The sequence below is a fragment of the Vombatus ursinus genome, unplaced genomic scaffold (genome assembly GCF_900497805.2).
Source record: "Vombatus ursinus unplaced genomic scaffold, bare-nosed wombat genome assembly UNPS02009770.1, whole genome shotgun sequence".
Lineage (NCBI taxonomy): Eukaryota > Metazoa > Chordata > Mammalia > Diprotodontia > Vombatidae > Vombatus > Vombatus ursinus.
In genome coordinates, this window is record NW_020949548.1 from 5,644,439 (window position 1) to 5,668,148 (window position 23,710).

At 40.2% G+C, this 23,710-nt stretch overlaps 1 protein-coding gene across 1 annotated transcript in view; it reads right to left on the bottom strand.

Annotated features, from left to right (window-relative positions):
• The window catches only part of SLC17A6 (solute carrier family 17 member 6), a 59,765-nt gene extending 38,251 nt beyond the window's left edge, over positions 1-21,514 (bottom strand). Inside the window, exons 1-3 of the mRNA XM_027852658.1 lie at positions 21,429-21,514; positions 17,714-17,966; positions 15,634-15,752 (exon numbers count right to left, since the gene is read on the bottom strand). Coding sequence (XP_027708459.1) covers positions 15,634-15,752; positions 17,714-17,966; positions 21,429-21,514 — 458 coding nt within the window. The remainder of the gene's footprint in view (positions 1-15,633; positions 15,753-17,713; positions 17,967-21,428) is intronic.
• Positions 21,515-23,710: the final 2,196 nt, after the last annotated feature.

Below are 23,710 nucleotides of genomic sequence, written 5' to 3' on the forward strand. Positions count from 1 at the left end.
CCTGTCCCTCATCATGAACTGTTTACTGGACATTCTGAACTGGGCATCTCAAATTCAGTATGTCTAAAACAGAAGTTATTATACTATCCTCTTCCAAATTTCCCTTCTACTTTTGATATTCTCATCATCCATCCTTGCAATAATCCAGGTTTGATACCTCAGTGGCATCTTTAACTTACTTCCATTCATCCCACATATTCATTCGATTGTTAAATCTTTCTATTTCTATCTTCATAATACATCCTTTTCTTTCATATGAGTCCCTGCCCTAGGTCAGACCTTCATTATTTCTTATTTGGACTAATTCTATATCCTCCTATTTGGTGTCCCTGTCTCATGGCTTTCCCCACTCCAATTGATCTTCCACATAATCACAAAAGCATTTTCTAAAGCACAGTTCTGATGGTGTCACCTCCCTCAATAAACTTCACTGACTCTCTATTACCGCTAAGATCAGATATAAACTACTCTGGCACCTAAAGCTTCACAACCTGTATCCTTCTGGCCTTTTCAGTCTTCCTACACTTTACTTTTCTCTAAGCATTAGACAGTCCAAGTATACAGGCCTCCTTGGTATTCCACCGCACATACAAGGATACTTCATCTGTGCCTTTCACTGGTTGACCTCAATGCCTAGAATGTACTCCTTCCTCACCTCTACATCTCAAAATTCCTGGTTTCCTTCAATATTTGACTCAGCCATTAACTTCTACATGAAGCTTTTCCTAGTCCCCTCATGCTAGTACATTCACTTCTAAGGCTATCTTGTATTCATTTTGTATGTTTTATGTATGAGCATGTTGTCTCTCTGTTACAATGTAAGCTCCATAGAGGTAGTAACTATTTTGTATTATTTTTATATTCCCATAACTTAGAATAGCTCCTGGAACACAGCAAACACTTAATAAATACATGTTGATTGACTGATTCATTGGTTGATTAATGGCATACCATTGGTCCATAAGAAGCAAAGAATAAGAGAGAAGCCTAGGAGGACTTAGATAAACTGATCCTAGGTGAAATAAATAGAATCACAACAATTTCAACAACGGAAATGAAAAGGACAAGAAAAGCATAAACAAAATATAACTGAACACTCAAAATGCAAATTGAGCATTAAAAATGATCAAGCATGGGTTTGAAGAAGAGAGTAGAAAATGCATATCCCTTTCTTCTTTGCAGGAGTGGGAAACTCCAGGTGTGGAATATTTTGTGTGCCATCAGACCCAGAAATTTACTAAACTCTTTTGCTCTCCTTTTCTCTTTGTCACGTAGGATGGCTCTCTCAATAGACATGAGGAGGAATTGATCTGGAAATGAAGGTGATGTAAAAACAACAACAGCAAGGTACACCAATGAAATAAATGTATATGGAGTAAAGAATTAAGCGTTTATTAAGCATCTACTATGTTCCAGACTACTATGCTAAGTTCTTTACAAGTATATGTTATTTGATCCTCACAGTAACTTTGTGATGTAAGTACTATTATTATCATGATTTTACAGATAAGAAGATAGAGGTTAAGTTATTTGCTCAGGGTCACATAGCTAGTAAGTATATAAGGCAGAATTTGAACTCAGGTCTTCCTGACTCCAGACTTAGCACTCTAGCCACTGTGCTACCCAGTTGTCTTACTGTGGGTATCCCCTCATTACCTTTATCCCCATCCCTTCAGTTTTTACCCAGACACATCCCTTCATTTGGGCGGGAGGCATAACCTGCCATGCTTCAATTCCATGGTATGAATGACTATGCAGTCATTTTGCCAGAAGACATGGTCACACATCTTCCCTCATTATGCATTAGAGTGGATTATTCCCTTTGGAATCCCATGGCCAACATTCTTTCACCCATTTAGAGGTGATTCTGATTTCTAAGTATATCCATCTCTTACTGCTTAAATGAAATGATGGGCACCAAGTCATTAAGAAAAATTGATAATTATGCCCATCATAGGACTAAATAGAGGGCAGATGGACCATGGGTTGCTACTGCCCCTGAGATAGGCCAAGTGCAAGAGAGATCTCTTTTATTTATGCCTCCATCCCAATAACCTTTTTTTGGTCCACTAATCATTCCTTTCTGAGAGAGCTTCTTTAATGGGGACAGACTGCTGTTCTATGTATTTTTATGTCCTTATAAGATTCACTGACTGTCTCAGAGTAAGCACAGACCAACAGCCCTGGACAAGCTTTCAGAATACTCCTGTGGATAAATCCTCACTTGAGATGGTTGATGAGTTCAAGTACATGACCCACTTTGGCCTCATCATCATCTCCTCCAAACAACGCTGCAAAATCTTCTAAATTCAACTCCCATTAGGCTTTCTGTCCATCAAAAAAATTACTTTTCACTCTGGAAAAAAGTAATCTCTTGTGGTCTGCTTCCAAAATTAAATAGGTGATGGATTGTTCCCTTAACAAGATTTACCACCTATAAATATTTAACATGGTTGAGTATATTATATCACAGTTGTTTTGCAGTCATAATTTTCCTTTTATCTGGTACTACCAAAGGACAAATGAAATTAAAACATTCTCTAACTTTAATGGACTGTGCAAAACACACAAGTTCGGGCCTTCATCATTTCCCACTTGGATATGATTCTCCGTCTCCATTCTCTGGGTCTTTGCACTAGCAATCCTCTCAACTAACCTCAGCCTCTTAGAATACCTAATTTCCTTTAGAGCTCTATCCATGACACATATGTCACCCTTTTCCTGGGCCCCATAACTACTAGTGCCTTCCTCCCCACCAAATTACATTGCATTTATTCTGTATATTCCTGTTGTGTCCTCAAATAAATCTGAGCTTCTCGACAGCAGGGATGCTTTCATTTTGGGTTTTGTATCCCCACAGTGACTAGTGAGCAGGAGCGTAATAAAAACTTGTGTATTGATTGATAGTAAAAGTCAAATAGCATAATGTGTAAAGGCATTTGGGTAAAGCAAAGCACTATATAATCATAAGTGTAATATTAAGTGATAATTATTATTATTGCCATTATCTTCCAAGTACCTAAATCAGTATTTTTAATGAGCTTTTTGATGTTACACTTAAGATTATCTAGTGAAAAGTCCATCATTTTGTACCATAAGGCAGCACAATGTAGTGGATAGATACTAGATTTAGATTCAGGAATAACTGGGTTTGAATAACAATAGCTGGGATTCATACAGCATCTTAAGGTATGCAAGGCACTTTGCAAATAGTGTCTCATGTTATCTTCACAACCTTAGGAGGTAGGTGCTGTTATTATCCCTATTAAAGAGATGAGAAATTTGAGGCAGGGGTAAGTGACTTGCTCAGCGTCACACAGCTAGAAGCTATCTGAAGCCAAATTTGAACTCAGATCTTCCTGATTCTATATTCAGCAATCTATCTACTGCACCACTTCAGCTTCATTTAGGAATAGAGGATTATAAGTTTAGTTCTATAAGCATCCTGAGAAGTCATTCTGACTCTTCTCCTCCCAGCTGTTTGACCCTGTACATGTCATTTAACTTTTCTCATCCTCAGTTTCCTTATCTATAAAAAGGGGGAATAATAGCATTAATCTCAGAGTTGTGGGAAGTTCAAATGAAATAAGTATTTAACATGTTTTGCAAATGAGTCAATTTATCAATAAACATTTACTAAATGCTGACTGCGTTCTAGAGACTGTGCTAATCTGGGGATAGAAAAAGAGGCATTTCCTCAAGTAGTTTATAATCTCATGGGGGACACTATATATAAATATATACAAATAAGACATATATAGGATTTCTGAAAGTGATATATAAAAGTCAGCTATTATCATGACAATTAATTCACAATCTCAGTTCTCTGGGTGTCAAATAATTCTTCTTAGTGTATATAATTAGAAAATGTTAAACAAAATAAATAAAAATACAACACAACATAGATAATATTAAATTGAGGTTTTCTAGGTTAAGATGTAGTGGAATGATTTTGAATTTGACAGCTCTGTTCTAGGAAATTCCTTAAGACAGTAAGAGGAAGAGAAGGTACCAACCTGTCACTACAGAGTGAGTTCATTGGGAGTTGCCCATACTTCTACAATCAAAGGTCCACTTCCTATCCCTATCATCACAAGTATTATTTTGTTTGCCATTTCCATATTTCTACCATTATGACCATCACTGGCTAATATTTATTACCCAAATATTTTCCAAATGTGGAAAATATTAGAGATGAAATGCAGCAGTGCTGATATGAGTTATCTAGATTCTTTCCTGCCTCCCAGATTTTGAGATGGGAAGTAGGAGAGAGACCTACTGCTAGGAAAAGAGTAAAGAAGTTTAGCTTTGACTGTCCCAAATTGGTAATCTGTATGGTCAGATTTACCTCACTTCTCTCCAGAATTTTGAAAGTATAAACCAGAGGTGTCTAGCTGCATGAGGCCCACAACATTCCCAGGTGTGGCCCAAACCAGATTAAAATATAATTGGGGGGTGGAGTGGGGCAGCTAGGTGGTGCAGTGGATAGAACATCGGCCCTGGATTCAGGAGGTCCTGACTTCAAATCTGGCCTCAGACACATAACACTTACTAGCTGTGTGACTCTGGGCAAGTCACTTAACCTCAATTGCCTCACTGAAAAAAATATAATTGGTAAATATTTAACAAAATAAATAAAAATGCAACAAAACACAGATAATAACACATTTTTAAAATAAGTCAATTTGTACCTGGCCGGGATCCTCATGATTAGTGACCCCCATTTCTATCTAAATTTAACATTACATGTGTAGACCACCTCAGAGCAAATTTTACTGCCCTTTCTATTCTTTGGTTAGGGTCACATTATTCATGTGACTATGCATTTTTCCCTCTGCAAGCTACCATCTAGAATCCTTCATCTTAGCCTGGTTTTGCCCGGGGCGGGGGTTGGGGGGGCAGGTAAGGAAGGAAGCAAGGAGTAAATTGTCTTTTGCTTTTCAGTATAACATAAGAAATGATGTTTCTGTTTGGTTTCAGGTGATCTGGAAGTAAACATTTACATACTATTTTTAGATTTATTTTTATTTAATTGAGATGCTATCAAGCACTTGCTCATTATTTCTCCAAATGGCAGCCATTAAATTTGCTTTGTAATAATGTAGTATATCAGAGAATGTTTTCAATGTCTTCTTGCATTACAGAAATCACCTCTCCAGTTCTAAAGCAATTATTAATGACTTCTGAAAATTTAAAAACCTTTTACTTTTCTCCCTATTATCCTGAAAACGGGAACAACATATCATGCCTCTAGTATCTTACCTTAGAGGGTTGTTGTGAGACTCAAATGGGACAACCTTAAAGCCCTTTATTATTATCTTGCCGTTTCATCTTGTTCAGTAGAATTCAGACAAAAAGGCCCTAAAGCACATCACTATTCTGCTATTATTCTTTTATATTTCATACTCTATGGGCTATTGCTTGGGTGGATGAAATTAATGACCTTTGAATGACTTTTGAAATATATTAGGATTCTTCTGCAGGTCTCACTGAGAGAATCTTTATAACAACTCCAGTAGCACATAGGACAACAGAGATGATATGGACCTCAGCTCGTTCCCACATGATTTTGTTCTCCTCTGCTAGATCTTCATATTTTGAAAGCTTTTTATCCTATTGAGTTTGAAGACAATGAATATTTGATATGGTGACATCTATTAAATCTGTTGTTCTTAACTTTTACGGATCAATGTTATATCTTGACAATAATGGACTAGAAGTTGTTCATAATAATGCTCCAATTCCAGCACGTCTTATTTGTTGTGTTCTTAAGAATATTTTGAGGCCTTTTTTTATGGTATAGAAATTTGTCATTCATCATGCTTTTAAAGACAATGAAGTACAATCATTGTTTTTAATCCCATCTTTTATCTTTTTTGATTGGGTTCAGATAAAAATGGTCCTATTATAAGTCCCTATCCTGCTAATATTCTTTTACACTTATTATTCCACTGACTATTGCATAGGTAGAAAAAAGCTGTTTTATGTAGTTGAATTAAAACATTAGGAGGTAAGCTGATCCACTGTAGTTTCACTGAGAGCAACTTTGATACAACTCCTCTAGCAAGCAAGACAACAGGAAAGAATTTTACCTCATCTGTTCCCACCTAATGCTGATCTTATGACTATCATTATCAATGATAATAATAGCCATGATAATAATCAAATGGTCTCTGTCAATCACTTGGTTCTATTTCCTTCCAATGAGAATATATAACTTTGAATAGGGATTGCCATGCTTTGAGGAAAAATCTGACTTTAGACTGAGAAGCATTGCCTAGGAATGAAAGTGATTATCACACAAAGGCTTGAATGATGCAGATCATTTGAAAAATTAGTAGATCAAGGTTCTCAAAAACATATCAACAGTACCCTTCCAATAAACACATTCAGTAAAATGAAAAATGAATCCCAAGCTGCAGCAAACAGCACTCATTTCTGAACACCAAGCTGAACCTGGACTATTTCTTTTTCTTGAGCAGAAAACTCAACCATACTTTTTATAAAGCAAGCAAACAAACAAAAAAAAACCTGTCTATTGCAAATAGGCACCAAACATTAATTTTTATCTTAATAAGCAGTTGCTTTTTGATCTTCACCCCCACCCCCCACATACATACTCCCATGCTGGCCATTGAGCTCTACCACATAAAGAAGAAAACAGTAAAGCAAAAGCAATAACCCTTCTGACCATGTATGCAACATTCTGGACCCATCTAACCCCACTTCTCCTGAAAGGAGAGAGATATGTTTCATCATCTGTTATCTAGGATCAAAAATAGATGGCTTCTTCATTTGTCTTCCTTTTAATGCTTAAACTGTATCTATATCTATCTATCTAATTTTAAAACTACTGAATTGAAACATCAAAATGCTATCTAAGCTGAATCAAAGACACACGGCTTTGGTTTAAATATCTGCTTCTCACAACTGAAAACAGAATTTAATGTATTTAAAACGTTCCCCTGATATGAAAGTAAGTCCCTCATCAGATTTGAACAATTGAACCAAGAGAACACAGAAGCCAAGGAATGTAACTTGTATGTAAAAATACTGACTTAAAAATTTCCTCTCACAAATGAGTTGATAGATTTAGAACTAAAAGAAACCTCAGACACTGTCTAATCCAACCTCGTTATTTTACAGAGGAAGAAACTGAGGCCCATTGGGTAAAGTGGCTTGCCCAAAGTCACAGATAAGTCAGAGAGCCAGGATTCGGACCAGAAAAAATCTAAGGTTTTTTTCCATTCATTTTACCAGCCATAAAAATTGGCAAATGCTCGGGTTTTCCCTCAATGCCCAGTAAAGTAAGGGTTAGCTATATTCATTTTTTAGAGAAACTCTCTGTAATGTGAAAAGATTGCAAATCTATCTTGAATTTTTGTTCTCTTTCCCATTTCCTCTGTGGCAATCGGCACATTGAAGTTTGGTGCCATTAAGAACGTTCAAGTTTTAAAAACAGATGAATAGTCACATCCTGATTTTTCTTTGGTGTATCAGATGGAAAGATGGGGAAATGCTGTGTAAAAGACAACAAGCTTTTAGTTTTGCCTATGGCTGAACAAAATCTCTGTGACTTTAGGTTATACTACATCCCCTCCCCTATATCACACTGAGTTTAACTCATGGTTTACTAGCCTTGGTAAGGAGAGGTCGCATAGGCCTAAATTAGAAGCTAACATGAGGAGAGACACGCTGGAATTAAAGACTGATCAACCAGCACTGAAGAGGAATCAAAGGCAAATCATCTATGACTGAGCTTTGTACACTTTTGAGAACATTCTTATTCAACGTGGCCCATGGTGAGTTACTCATGAGATTCCTATTTACACACTCGATTGGCCCGCATTCCCAACACCTTCATGCCCCCTGTATGAATCACTGCCCCCATGGAGACTTATTCTGAAAAGTGACAAGAACATGGGTGGTATGCCATTTTAAAAGATGATATCAATCTATTTCCATCGTAGCTTAATGTGGAGCCGATGTATCTGACCCTGAGTGGAAGGCTAAGCCTCTCCCAGAGGGTGAATTGGGGCAGGCTGATTCCCTGCTGCTTAATCTAATCAAACAGGGGCCTTTCTGCTCCTCATTTTGCCACATCTGATGCCCGACTCTTATATTAAAAAAAGAAATACACATGCACATACGCAGCACTCAGGGTCCCTTGGTACATCATTAAGTTGTAAAAATGACTTCATCACTCATGACAGAGAAAATTGATGGCCCCAACAGCGACATATGGCATCGGGAGAATCGCTCCACCAGCTGCCTACCTGATACACCCCTCCCCCCAGACTTCTCCCTACCCCAGAGAGGCTGCCAGGGAGACTTCTAAACTGCAATGCCGCACGTGTGCAGTTCTAACGAGAGGGGTGGGAGAGAAAAAAGGGACAGAGGCATGTGCCAGCCGCTGGGAACCCTCTCCACTTCTGCAGGCAAGTGGGCTAGGCTTAGCTCATCATCTAGCTCAGGCATGGCAAAGCATGGGAGTAGGGTCCAGCAGGGTCTTTCTCTTCTTGGAAGGAAGGGGGAGTCAGACTAGAATCTCATATATTTGATTTTTCCAGGGTCAGAAGTGACTCTGTCTATAGATCATGGACAGATAGACAGATTAGGCAGATAAACAGGAAGACAGAGTCACCTCTGACCCTACATGTGGGTAAAATCCATTCATCCAGAGCAGAATGCCAACCCTTGCCCCTTTAGTTTTTGTTAGCTGCCTGGGTTCTTTTCCACACACAAAGGGCTTTCAGAATTGTTTGCCAGACACTGGGTTAAGGAACCAGGGAACATTGTTTTATAGAGGATGTTATTTCTAAATTTAAAAGAGAATAAGTCTGTTTGATGAGAACCCTAAATACTGTATTATTTTTGTAAAGAAATCTAGCTTTATTTTTTCTTTTCACTCCTTTGCACACCAAATAAAACAGACAATTATCCATATACACACAACCACCACTACTACCAGTATAAATCCTCTTTATTTTGGCCTTGAAATGTGAGGTTTTGTGGATAGAATGCCTTCCTACATCTCTTTCAAAAACCCTACACTGTTCTTCATGAATGGATTTTATAACAATAGCCATGCCTGGAAGGCTACATTTACTCAAGCTGTTGGAATTTTTTTTATTTTAAAAATGCAAACATTTATTAATAATTGACTCTTAAATTTATGGACCTGCACGTTTATTGTAGGGGAAAATGGCTCTCCACCTGAATCTAGTAATACAGAAATGTCAGTTTTAAATCAAGATTTGATAAAATGTTTTTAAAAAATTCCACTGAAAAGTCCTCACTTCTTTCTTTTTCCAATACCCACACCATTCTCAAGGCTCAGTAATCTAAGGGGAGGCTATGAGGAGGCACAAGGCCTACAGAATACATGCTCTTCTTTAGGTAAAAGACAAATTCTTAGCCTGTGTCCCCATTGGTTTGAATTTTTTTTTAAGAATAAAGATTTTGCTTGTGGACAAAGAGGCCAAAAGAATTTAGGATCCAACGTAGTTTAAAAATGAATAAATGTCCTAAAAGCTCCTAACACAAATCCTGTTGGTCCCTTTGGGGCCATTAAAAGCTTCTCTCTCTAATTCTTGGATTTTTCCTCTGGATTTGAGACACTGTAGATGGTAGTCACTCATGCAGCTCAGGGAAAGTATGTGGTGGTAGATAGAGTGCTAGACTTGAAGTCAGGAAAGCCTAGGTTTGAATCCCTTCTCTGATACTCCCTATGTGACCATGGTAGAGTCAATGGACCCTCCCTCAACCTCAGTTTCCTAATCTGTCAAAAGTCAGCAATGATATCTGTAACTGTTGTTCAACACCTACACCTCATAGAGCTGTGGTAAGATACAAGCCCAACAATACTAAATGAAGTGCTTTAAAAAGTATAAAGGAGGTAAGCATGAGACAGACTGGCAAGATGTCTAAAGGGTATGCAGGCACCACAAATCATCACAGATAGTCAGGAATCCTGCCTCAAGCATCACCACCTCAGCTTTTACTTTAGGTAGCATGATACAGCAGAAAGAGTTCTGGGTTTGAAGTCAGAGGAATAGAGTTTGAATTCCAGGACTGCCTCAGTTTCTTCATAGGTAAAATAAGAGGATTGAACAAAATGTCCCTTGATATTCCTTCCAGATGCAATTCTATGATTGCACAGAGGGAGTTCTTTATTCAAAACAAAAGCTGAATTAGGAACATAAGATGCACCCCAAACTACAAATGTTGGCCTTGTAAACCGAAGGGGTAGAGACTACACCTGTGATTTCATTGTTATAATGTGCTCTGTCTACGAGTGGGTCATTACCTTCTCTACCACTTAGAATCTGAGAGTTGCCTAGATCAGTAGAATCAAACTTAGACATGAGGGCCCCTAAATCATACATCAGGATCATTGCAGGTGTATATTGACTTAGAAAACCATAAGTTAATATCAATTATATTTTATTACATTTTTATTTATTTTATTAAATAGTTCCCAATTATATTTTCATCTGGTACCATACTGGGGAGTCCTATGCGGGCAAGCCATGTGTTTGACTTCAGTCTGGCCTAGAGCACTGAATGGCTAAGATACTTGCTCAGGGTCACACAGACTGTCACCCATACAGTAGATATTGAAGGCCAGACTTGAGCCCAGATCTCCTTGCTTCCAAGGACATTTCTCTGTCCACTATACCATACTGCTTCCTCTGTGAGATCAAATCTTAAGTAACAGCAAAAGCAAAATGATTTTAGACTTTAACAAGGAAATTCAACTCTAATCTTGAATGAATTCTCTCAGTTGGGTTAATATTTTCTGTCTGCATGCCTAGAGTTTAAAGATGACATACATGTATTTTAAAAGAATAACACAGGACTGTTAACCATCCATGAACTTTAGTTGCTTGAGTGAGTGTTGCTTAAATGAAGCCATTTCAAGGCTGCTCTTTAAAAGCCTTCAAATGAGATATACAGCATTTTCAATGGACATTAACTTCAACAGGGAATAATGTGGCTGAAAAGATAATTTAATAAGGTAGAAATCTGACACTTGAAAAGGCATTTTTTTTCACAATGGAAATTTCCCATTTACATTCGTAAATGTTGAAATCAAATTAAAAACAAAAACAGAGCTGGCAGAATGAATAATAATAGCTAACATTTATACAGCACACTTTAAGCTTTGCAAAGTGCTTTAAAAATATTATTTCATTATCCTCATTACGGCCCACAAAGATAAGTGCTCTTGTCATTCCCATTTTACATATTAGATTTCATCTTACAGACCCACAAGTATTTGGATTTGTTTGTTTTTTATTTTTAGTTTTAGTTTTAGTTTTACATTGTACTTTGTCCTGGTCTGTTGTATTTAATGAACTATAAGTCTGTCTTTGCAAAGCTGGTAAAAGCTGCATAAGAGAATACACTAAAATTATATTTGGATCAGTTGCTTTACAGAGCTCCCTTCTGGACATACACTTTTCCTGTATTTCTTGCTTACCCTTTTGAAAACTGCAAAATCTGATTACCTCACTAGAACAAGTTCCTTTGCTTGTACTTGGGTCCATGCAGTGGCTGCTATAAATTTAGCAAGACAGCATTTGCAGTGAGGAAGGCACTAGAATATGAGTCAGAAGACCCAAATTCTAATATCAATTTCAGTGCTGTGTGACTTTAAACAAATCACTTCTTTCTAGGATTATCCTCATTTGTAAAAGGAGGGGATTGAACTAGATGACTTCTCTATCCATAGTCTCATGAAAAAATGCTCTAAACCACAATTGATTAGAGAAATGCAAAAACATCTCCGAGGTATCACCTCACACGTATCAGATTGGCCAACATGACAGAAAAGGAAAATGAATGTAAGCCCCTAGAAGCCAGGGACTGTTGTGTTCTTGTCTTTGCATTTCCAGTGCTGGTGTCTGCCACATTGTAGGTGATTAATAAATATTTGCTGCATTGAATCAATACTGTAAAATGTGGGGGAGGCTAACATCTAAATTCCCCTCTAGATCTAATATGACTACAGTTCTGATATACAGAGGTCCTTACAATTCTTCAAAATGTCTGCTTAGGAAATTTTGTACTTTAAAATGCTTCAATGGGGGAAAAAAAATGTTGCATCTCTTCATTGGTTAAAAAACAAACAATTCCAGGCAGCTAGGTGGCACAGTGGATAGAGCACCGGCCCTGAAGTCAGAAAGACCTGAGTTCAAATCCGGCCTCAGACCAAACACTTGACACGTGCTAGCTGTGTGACTTTGGGCAAGTCACTTAATCCCCACTGCCTCACCAAAAAAAATAAATAAATAAACAAAAAACAAACAAACAATTCAGATTAGCCTCGACTGTATAAATGTATCAAAATACATTTTTCTTTTTTAGCAATACCAAATATGCCAGGTTTCCCTCTCTCCCGCTTTTTTTAAAATAATAATCCTCCAAAATCCTTTATCAAAATGACTATTTTTCCCCTACAGAATAAAATGCCTCCCCATCATGATGACCAATTCTGCAGCTGGAAGTATGTAATATCACTTTAAGAATAACAGAATAAAATGATGCAAGAATTCCTCTTCTCTGGGGACTGAGCTCACTCTTTCCCCAGCTCTCCCAGTCTTTCCTCCTCATAAATAAGAAACCAGGTGTAGATTCTGCCCTACCTAGCCAATGAACCAGCCACCCTAATGGTAACCAGGTATGGGACTGTTTTGGACCCAGCCAATAGAAAGAAAGATCTGTTATTTGCTTGTTTGTTTGTTTCCCATTTAGAACGTTTCTATGAGAAGGCAAAGTCACTGAGCACCTTTCCCTCGATGCTGTCTCTCCAAACACCTCAGTTCCTCCACTTCAGGATTACATGCATGAAGATACAATGGCAAATACCCTCCAAAGGGAGACTATTTTGTACTTAGGGGAGGGAACATGTCCCTGGTATCCTAGTCAAGGGAAATCTTACACTATTTTTAGATAGTTTCCAGGAAGAAGCAATTTTGAATGAGTATACAATGTGTGTTGATAGAAAACTAGTTGAATTGAATCTCACAACTTCAGAATAGCTTTCCAGATAAGGAATGTAATTCTTTCCCTCTATTTTTTATGTAAGGGATTTCTCTTATAATGTGTGCTTTTAAATAATTACTTACGTATTATCAAGCTTTCTGAACAACCAGAGGTAGTTCATGTGAGGTTAAAAAGTATCAGATAAATATTGATGTAAATTAAAACTTTAAGTCACCCTCCCTTTTTTAAGGAAATTATGCCCAAGATTTTAGAGACTGGATCAATGTTAAGCATACTGCATTACTAGAAGCCATGTGGCACAGCGAATGGAGTGCTGGACTTGGAAACTTAGGAAGACTTGGATCTAGTCACACCTCAGACACTTTTTACCTGTGGATGACCTTGGGCAAGTTCCTTATTGATGAAGGCCCTTATTGATGAAGGACCATAGGTTCTTCATCTGTAAAATTGGGGATAATTTCAGCATCTTCCTTCATGGGGTAGTTTTGATGATTAAATGAGATAATATATTAAGTGCTTTCCAAACCCTGAAGCACTCTAAAGTCAATTGCTATCATTTTGGTTGTGATATGTAATAAAAGCTACAAGGTTGCATTTTACATGAGATTTCTCTCCATTTGGCCCGCCATCTTTAAAAGAGAGGGAACTTGGCAAATCCCAGGTGTTTCTGCCTGTCAGGAAAACCTTAGCCTTTTAATATTTGGCAAGCTTAAGGTTCTGACTTTGGATGGAGTCTTAAAAGGTCCAGTTATTGTATTTTGACATCAGATCTCCTCCTTAGTTGTCTATACACGTTGCTCATGCACCTCGAAGTAGTACCAAGAATGGAAAATGCACTTAAATGCAGATTTTAAGTACTTTATTTTTAAGAAATGGAAAAAAAAATTAAGGCTTTTCTTTTCAGGAAAAAAATAAGCCTTGATGCTATAAGCTGGACTGAAAGCTAAAAAGCTCTGTAATTCATAATTAAGTACATTGAAATGAGTTTTCTCCTTAATGATTTCTACCTAAGGCTACTTTCATACATGAACTGCATGTAGGAGTCGTTGTTCGTCTGCCTCCGTTTCTCTTTCATCTTTCTGAGTTTGGGGGGGGGGTTAAAATCTGGGTATAGATATTATTCAAAGTCAACTTTATGAATGTATTCATCTATTTCATCCTCCTGCTGCTCTGAAGGGCTCCCCTGAAATCAGTGCCCTCTGCCTGCTAAGCCTCAAGTAAATTTCCACGAGTCCCGCCCAGGGCCCAGGAGATAACTGAGCTGTCAGAAGCTGGAGGACTTGATCATTGTGTTAGAATCTTAGGTGAACCGAACAGGGAGTGAGAAACACCAAGAGGTAGGGGTTCGGGAGACTGAAAAGAGGTGAATTGTGTCTTATGCTGAACAGAGGCAAAGAGTAATTAATGAGGAAAGCGTTGTAAGCTTCAAATCGCAACACAAATGAGTAATCGTTCTTGTTACTTTTGTTCATCTTTAAAGCGCAATTCTTTTGAGGGGACAAGAGGAAGCTGACCTTGACAGGGGCATTAGAATGCAGATTCCAAAGTAAGCAACAACGTTAATGTTTTAAAACAGGAGGAACCAAAAACGGGTCCTTCCTTCCCAACAATGCTGTCTTAATGAATGAATATAGGGCCAGTTAAAATCCGAACGCCCTCCCTCCTCTAAAACAAACCCAAGATCCCCAGCAGTCCTTGGCCCCACCAGCTGTTCCTGGGCCCTGCGGCTTTTCTCAGGCCCTAGGTTCCCAGATTCAGGGACAGCCCGAGACTAGGCGGTTTGGGGAGGGGGAGGGGGGCACTGACCACGAGAAGGCGCTAGGACCTCGACTGGCCCACTCGGCTCTGGGGACCCAGCTGAATGCCTTCTGTCTTCCCGCAGTTCTCGGCGGAGCTAATTAACAGGTGGAATCACACCCCGGGTGCTTGAAAGCTCGCCAGACACCATAGAAACAAAGCCTTAAGACCCAGAGCACCATCTGCTTTGCGGGCTGCGCGCTGCGGCCCTGCCAGGCGTAGGAGAGCTCGGCTGTCCGTCTGACCAAAGGGCCTGAACCACCCCCGCAGCCCAAACCTGGCTGCTAAGGAGCCGACGCTCAGCTCTTGATTTTTACCAGTAACGAGAAAGGGGGAGCGGGGGAGGAAGGCGACGACTACCTAGGATTTTAACAACAACAATAATAATACTCCGCCACATTCACGCATGGGCCAGGTTCGACCTGGCCTCAGTCAGCTGCCCGGTGCTTCTAGCTCAGGTGGGTTTTGGGAAATCTTTGTTAATTATAGCCCGCAACAAGGCCCTTTTAACCCAATGGTGAAAGCCGCCGGGGCTCACCCCTCTCCCCTCCCCCCAGCCATCCCTGACTAGGCCGGGACTTCCTCATCGAGCCCACAACTTGATTCTCAGGTCTGGGGCCCGAGCTAGACCCAGAACCCGTAGCGAGCAGCGAGAATACTAGGGCAAACCCCGTCGAAGATAGTTCACTGGCCTCCTTTACCACTGCTGACCCGCTCCCTCTAGTTGTACCTCGCTTCTCCAGGATCCCCAGTTTCCACGCACTCACCCCTGCCCCCCCCCCTTCTCGAGACACCCCAGGCTGGCTCCCAGGCCTCGGCAGTTACCTGTTGGCGGCCAGGCGGGACGCGATGTAGCCTCCGGGGATCTGAGTGATGATGTAACCCCAGAAGAAGGACCCATGGATCATCCCCACGGTTTCCGGGTCCCAGTTAAATTTGGCTTTCTACCAAGGCCGAAGCAGGAGAACAGAGAAGAAAGAGAGGGAAAGTTAGTGTCCTTACTTGAACCACACAGAGTCTTTGCTAATTTCATTTTACACCTTTGGGTAGGGAATACAGATACAGGGGTCGAAAACTCAGTGTGACCTAGGATTAGCTCTTGGAAAGTGTACCATTACCTCCAGGGAGCCTGAAACTCCTGCATCTTTTTATTCCTCTATAAAGGTCTGGCTGTCTGCAAGCTAGAAGCCCTAAGCGCAGGTTTCCGGGGATGGGGGTGCAGGGAAGTGCTAGATTCCCTACAATCTGTACGTTGTACAGAGGGAAAGAGAGCGTCCGAAGGGAAGGCAACCTAGCATATAGAATAGCGACAGGATTTTTACCTTTACCTCCAAAGCGCCGTAATAAATATTTGCTGAATTAGGGTGAATTGAACTGAGGGTGAGGTGAGGCTGATATAAGATATAGGAAGGAGGATCGGAAGATCAGGAACTGCTGTAAAGCTGCGGTACCAGAGGTGATGAAGAGGAGTTGAAACTCAGATCAGTTGGGGGAGGGCAGGGCACAAGGGATACACGGAGAGATGAGGATCCCAAAGGGGAGCAGTTTTTATTACGAAGGAAACTGGATACTAGTTAGAAAGAATGAATATAAATGAAACTGTTGCATAAAGGTCAAAGTTGAGAGCCAAACTTTCACACAAAGAGCCAAGGGAGCCTGCATTCCCCTGGGGAAAACCAAACCAAACCAAACCAAAACAAAACAAAAAAAAATGCTCTGGGAACTCTCTCTCAATCCCAAAGTAGTGGACCTAAGGTTGTTGGGAGGAGAAATGGGGGTGAAAACGCTGTACTTGGGAAAGCTGGTGTGTTTTCCTGAAAGGAAACATCAATTGTAAATTCCTCTAGTCACATGCTGTCTCCAAGGTTACTTGTCTCATATATTTTGTATATATTTACTTATGTGCATATATGTATGTATGTATGTATGTATGTATGCCCTTTCATTGTAAACTTCTTGAGGGCAAAGTCTCTATCGTTTTTGTCTTTGGGTCCTGAAAAAGTAGCGTAATACCTGGCACGTAGAGGGAGCTCGGTAAATGCTTGGGGACTGATTGATCTGTGGTCTGGCTCATCTAGTTCTTCTGCTTAAATCCTAATTTACCTCAGATTCCCTCCAAGAGACCTAGAGGCGGTGGCAAAGCTACAGCCCTACTGGAGTCCTCTCTTTATAAGGTGGAGAGTCTTATTGCTGTGCTAGGGACTCCCAGTAGGGCTGGGATAGGAGGGACTGTCCAATGGTCTTGGAAAAAAGCCCCCAAAATTACAGTGATGAGAACTAAGAAGAACATATTGGAGTTCTTATCAGTTTTTATTATGTAATATTTTGAGCAGTAGGATGTTTGTGGCTGGATAGCTGGCCTCAGACTCAGAAAGATATGGGTGCAAGTCTCAACTCTAAAACCCATGCTGGCTGGGTGAACCTGACTAAGTCATTTAGTGCCAAGCAAGTTTCTAAGATTATAAATCACAGAGAAGGTACCCATCGGTTTTGGTAGAGGAAATTCCTCACCGAGAGTTCCTTCTACCAATAAAATCACAGCGCGATTCTCATTGCCATCCCATAATATTATATGTGATCTATTTTCATGTGTGAGAATAAAAAATGAGAACAATTTTGCCCTTTTTTTAAGTGGCTGGAAAAAACCCACTAGCCTGGGAGTCAGGACAGAGATTCAAATCTCATCTCGGTTGCTTAAGATCTGTGTGATCTTGGGGGAACTCACTCTTTGGACCCCAATTTCCTCATCAACAAAATGTGGGTTTGAACTAGATGGACTTTAAGATCCCTTACGCTTCTAAGCTGATGATCTTATAACCATGAGTTGAGGGTGGGGTGGGGCCCCTGGTGAAGTAAGAAAAGGTAGAGAGGAGAAGAGGGAATCCGTGCCCCCACAGTCGCCCACCTCCTTGATGATCTTCCCCCCTCGGTGTATGGTACTGTTGTTCACCATGTCCACGATGGCCACCCCCAGGTTGCAGCGGATCCCGAAGGAAATGCAGAAGCCCAGGCCACTCATGATAGCTATGATATAGCGGCGTGGCAGACCGAAGCAGGTACAGTCGCAGAGTGGCGCCTTTTTCTCCTGCACCTCCAGGGGCTTCCCATCCTCGGTCAGCTCAATAGTCTCCCCAGTCTTCTGCTTCTTCTCGAGCACCCTGGAGTGTAGTGGGGAGGACAGCGAGCGGCATGGGGGAGGGGGAAAGAGAAGGGAGAAAGGGAAAACAGAAGGCTTTAGGGACAGCGTCTAGTTGCAATGGCCCCGGAGCAGGGTTTGAGATTGAGGAGGTTTGATGCTCTCCTGCTTGTGTTCACTTAGCGCCCTCTCCGGGGTGGAATTGGGGAGGGGTGCTTTCGTTTATAAACTCTCTGAGGATTAAGGATATGTTCTATCTGAAATCAGAGCTTCTTAACCGTGTTTTTGATTGTTGTTTTTTTTGTTTTTGTCGTGGACCCTCTTGGTGAAGCCTATTGACCTCTTCTCAGAAGAATGTCTTTAAAAGCATAAAATAAAAATGTTTAAGGTTACAAAGGAAAGCAATTATATTGAAATAGTTATCAAAATACTAAATACTAAAAAAAAGTTTTAAAAACCGTCCCCACACCCCAAGTCAAGAAGTCCTTGGGAATGATTTTTGAAGCTGAGGGGAAGGACGGAGTATGGGTGACTTGGCATGGGAATCCATTCGCCCCTCTAGCTAATATTTTTAATCAAACTCCTTTCCTTTCTTCCAGTTTATAATGCCAATGGAAGGTAAACTCTCCAAGAGGAGAAATTGCTTTGTTTTTAGTTTTGTGTCTCCAGAGTTTAGCAAGATCCTTGCCTTGCACTCAGTGAGTGCTTAAACAGTGCTGGTGGAGTTGAATCGAACTTAATGGAATTCAATTAGTTTTCGACTTTAATACCTTTCCTCCCCAAAGAAAGACGTTCCACCCCACCCAGCCTCCGGTTACTCCTGCTGCTCCTTTGGGTCAAATACACAGTATGTCTCCTGCTCTGAACCCTCCCTAACCCCTGAACCCCACCCCACCCCCAATTTCTGAGTGATCTCCTTGGTGTTTTCTCTACAGGAGTTGCTTGAGCTAAGGAGAGAAAGCGAGAAATTGGGGCTAACAGCTCTGTGGTGCCTATTTTGAAACACTCCAGTTGTATTCTTTCTCCCTCTCCAGCAGCGTCTATAACCCTGAACCTTCTCTGTTACTACTCTCAGTACCAATTGCCTGCCTGCCTGCCTTCCACCGAGGAGCTCAAATCTCTGCTAGCCTGCAAGAGCAACAGTTCCCTCTGACTTCCCTGCGGGGCTTCGACCTTTCCCAAAAGGATGCGGGTTTTCTGGGCGTGAGGTGACGTAGCCACGCCCACGCTCCTCGTAGCAAAAGTGTTCTGGGCCGAGATCTTCCTCAAACTGGATTTATAAGGGGGAAGGACAATGCAGGGGTTTATGTGTCACACCTGCCGCAGGCTCTGTCCAGCTTTTCTCCTTTGAATCAGCCCTGCCATGTGAATTCAAGTCCTTGATTTTAGCCTGGCTCTCATCCTATATGTGTCTTTTCTTTTCTTAAGATGGCGGGAAGGGGGTGGGGGGAGGGAGGAAGAGAAAGCCACCCAAATATATAGACAAAATGAAAAAAAACTACCTACCTCCCATATATTTGTAATGAATTATTCACATTTCTCAATTACACACGAAAAAAAAATGTGCTAGGGCCCTTTCTAGACATTCAAATGCAATTCTATACACATAAAAAGAAAATCAGTCGTGCATAAGGCATTTCCGCATTCAATGCAGACCCTGCACCACATTGGAAATGCCATTGTCATCAATATTTTAAAATTCCAAACCTTCAGGAATGAATCCCATCAATGAATTTGTCTCAAAGGGCTAAAATGCTTTCCTACATTTGAGTAATAACCGTTTTCTTCAGAGAGTTTAATCTATGAGATTTCTTTTTAGACAAAGACACCACCTCCCTCTTTAAAGGGAGTATCTTCCAATAATGTTAGGATGTAATAGTTTCAAATATTTAAAGAAAACCTTTCCTTAAACATAGTATTTTCGAGTTGAAATAAGCAGAAGCAATTTTAATTTTGATCACTTCAGCCATTTCATATACATACATACATATATATATGGTGTATATATGTATATAGACATATATATCTATACTCAAGTATACATATGCATGGTTGTTTAAATGTATGTGATTACATGAATGCTATTATCAAATCGGTTCAAAGAATGAAATGTTTGGAATATGATTTTCAAGCTCTTCACAATACCTGAAAACATAATAAATTCCTTACCATCCTGGAAATAAATTCATGGTAGTATTTATAGTTTAATATTTTAAATTATTCTTAACACTAAGTTTTTTAACCCAATATAAGAATTTTTTTAAAAGCTATAATTTTGGGAGAGAAGAGGAAATGAAGATTCAAGTAATGAGATTCAAAATAAATATAGGTTTTATATATCCCCCCCCCATTCAAGCTTTCCCTTAGAAAATGAAAGCTTCCAAATCTAACCTCCACTCTTGGAGGAAAAGGTCTCCTTGGGTGGACTCAGTAACTGATAGAAGGTGATTGAATGAGCAGTTCTCAGTGATATTGTAGGATTGCAGTGGAGAATGCGGAATGTTGCCGCATAGATAAATACTGTCCTGACCAGAAGTGGAGCCAACCCGGACCTAAAAGAGCTGGAAGTATTGGAGCTACCCGCCTTACCTTTTCTCAAAACTTCCTATTTATTCCCTAAAAATGTATTCCTTTGTAAATCTAGAAAGAAAATGCTACCCCAAAGTCCACTTTCTTTCTCTTGTTGTCTGCTTTATCTCCTTGGGGGTTATCTCCTTTCTGTTGAAGAATACTCCAATAAAAGGGACAACCTTTTTTTTTAAATAAAGAAAAGAAGATGAAAACGATCTCTCAGGAGGCAGCTGGAGTCACCTGTTGTAATAGGAATCATTGGCCAGGTTACTATAGTGAGGGTTGGTTTGAAAATCGTTTCTATCCATCCAGTGCACTCAAAAGGATTATTCTTTTCATAATGCACACCCCTTCAGCATCCTCATACCAGACACTGATGTCTGTGAGAGGATGAATAAATAATTTAAAAATACATAATTGTTTCAGTCTCAAACCCAGAAATTGGTCCCCTATCAATTATTGATATATACATTTACTGCTTTTTTTTTAATCCAGAAGGAAGATCTCCTGGGGGATTACTAATCGAATGGGCTTAATGCTTTTTGCATTGAAGGTATCTAACTCGAGCTTTTCCCAAGCAAACGATTAGAGCACAGGGAAAGCCCATTGATAGGGTGTGGATTCTTTCCTCTTTATAAAGGAGATGAATTCTGTAGTGGAAAGAGAAGAAGTATCTGCCACTAATCATTCCGTACAGATGGTAAAACACACACACACACACACACACACACACACCAGACAGATTGCTTCCATGCCACATTCTTTTGCCAACCTTGGGTGAGCCCCAATGTTTAACCAAACAAACGTTGCCGATCAAATTACAAGCCCTCGAAACGGTTTCAGTTAACTGAAACCTGTCTGACAGTTTCTCCAGGAAGAAGCCTCAGTGAACACGAGAGTCGTTTTCTCTTACCTGTAGATTTGGCCGAGAGATTTTCCAGCAAAATTCTTCAGCCCCTCTTTGCCAGGGGTCAAAATCCTTTGTTTTATCGACTCCATCCCTGCAGCAGTGGCTCCTGGTGTGTACTAGGTTTGAGCTATGAAAGGCGATGGTTGCGCATATTGACTTAATCGCTAAGGTGTTTTTTCCCCCTCTCCCTCTCCCTCTCTCTCTTTCTTTCCTTCCCCGCGAAATGGCTATTGGTGCGCCTCTGGGAAGAAGAATGTGAGTGAAAGGGAGGGAGAGAAAGGGAATACAACGGAATACAGCAACATGCAACCCACGGCTTTTCTAATAGGAGAGTTGCTAGACACAATTAGAAAGTCTTATTTGAAGGGGAGGATCCGGTGGCAGAGGAAGCATTCAGTGCCATGATATTTGGGCGGGTACGAAGAGGTCCTTGATGGAAGTTAGTCCACTTGAAAAATTGTTTATAATCCTGGTTTTGAAGCTCTTTTCAAAAACTGCACGATTTTAAAATAGAAGAAAACAGAAAGCTCTTCTTTAAGTGCAAAGCGAAGATGATAGCAATATTAGTCCTCTTCAATCAGAGTAGCTTGAGTAAGAACTAATGGATGATTCTAGCTCTCAGGTGGGCAGTACCAACCCTAGGGGACCATCTTCCCAAATGAGCTTCTGCTCCCTTCACGGGGAGCAATTCAGATATGCGGTAGTCTAGAGTGGAGATGGAGAGAGAACTTGATGCTCCTTGGAACGAGAATCAATGAAAAGCGAAAACGTGATTTAGCGAGACAAGCAGGTCTAATTTTGGACGGAGCACTAGAGGTTTTCAGCACTGGGGACAGCTCCCTTCCATTCTGGCTTCGCCGCTGGATTTCAGGACCACGGACAGGACACGTAGGGTGAAGGAAAAGGTTCTTTGAGTTCGCAGGTTTGCCAACTTTCTAGGGGAGGTGGAAGGACAATCCTTCCAAAATACCATCCTGGGGCTCTTCAGGAATGGATGCTATGGAAACCAACTAGAAAGATGTCATCATCTCATTGGTTTGCAGAGAGAATGGTGCAGTTGACTTGGCGAGAAGGAAGAGTTTATTAAAAATTGACAAGTTACTTCTCATCTCCCACGTCTCACCCAGCACGCTGACGCCAGCCCGTCCTGACCCTGTTGCAGTGAGGGAAGATTACAACATATTGCACTTGGGTTTGCGGCATGCTGGGAGGCAGGGAGACTAGTTTGGTTTTACCGCTTAATATGGGCGATCCCAGTAATTATTTTGTAAATAGATTTAGTTGCAAGCTCTCAAAGACAATAGGGTAAAACTGGAGAAATGGCCGAGTTCTACTTACAACTGTTATTAACAAGCTCATTTACCTTAAATACATATGACTTTCACATGCGGGTCCTAAACCTTACTAATTCAAAGTGCTTTCCTAAGACAAGATGAAAAAATGCTGGACTGATTTGTGACTTTATGCCTTATTCCCATACACAAGCTGTTGCTTTCTCCAGAAATAAAACACTGGTGGTATTTTTAATAAAGCAAAACCTGGAAGACTAGAACAGACTCTGTTGATACATATTTGAATTACACTTTTTTCTTAAATTTGTGTTGCCCTCATAGAACAAAGTTATGTGTAAGCATTCAGCCAAGGCTTTCAGTTCCAATTGGAAGAAAATAAATTGTGTATAGACTCATTTCATTTAAAATATGCTATGGAAACAGACATCTACATGTCAAGAAGTAAATTATTGATGCATTTCACTGGATACATAAAATCTTTTTACTGTATGTATTTTGGGGAAACACCTCAGAAAGCAATTGCCCTTGGACCACATTCTGAAGGTCAATAAATGGGGACTTCTTTTAGGCCAGCAGGGGGAGTGAATCCTCAAATTAACAGTCTCTAGGAGCTGGTATCCACTTCTCAAAAGGATAGATCTCAATAACTAATCATTCAGAGAAACAGTCTGAATGATATGAATGGCCACAGTTATGAATGAGAGAAAAAATGTCACATAGCTGAGAATTTCAAGAAAAATTGTGATAGAAGTTATTCTTTAGTGGATAATGTTAAGGCAAAGAATATTAGTATGTTTTCTCCTAGCCCCAGCACTGGAAAGAAGATGTATATTATATGCATATGTACAAATATGTGTACACATATTGTGTATATGCATAAACATATATACATATTATTCAAAGGACACTATATCGATATTCCATAAAATGACCATGGCTACAAGGCCATTTTTTTGCCCAGGCTCTTTTAGCTTTCCCTACCCAGAGCCAGAA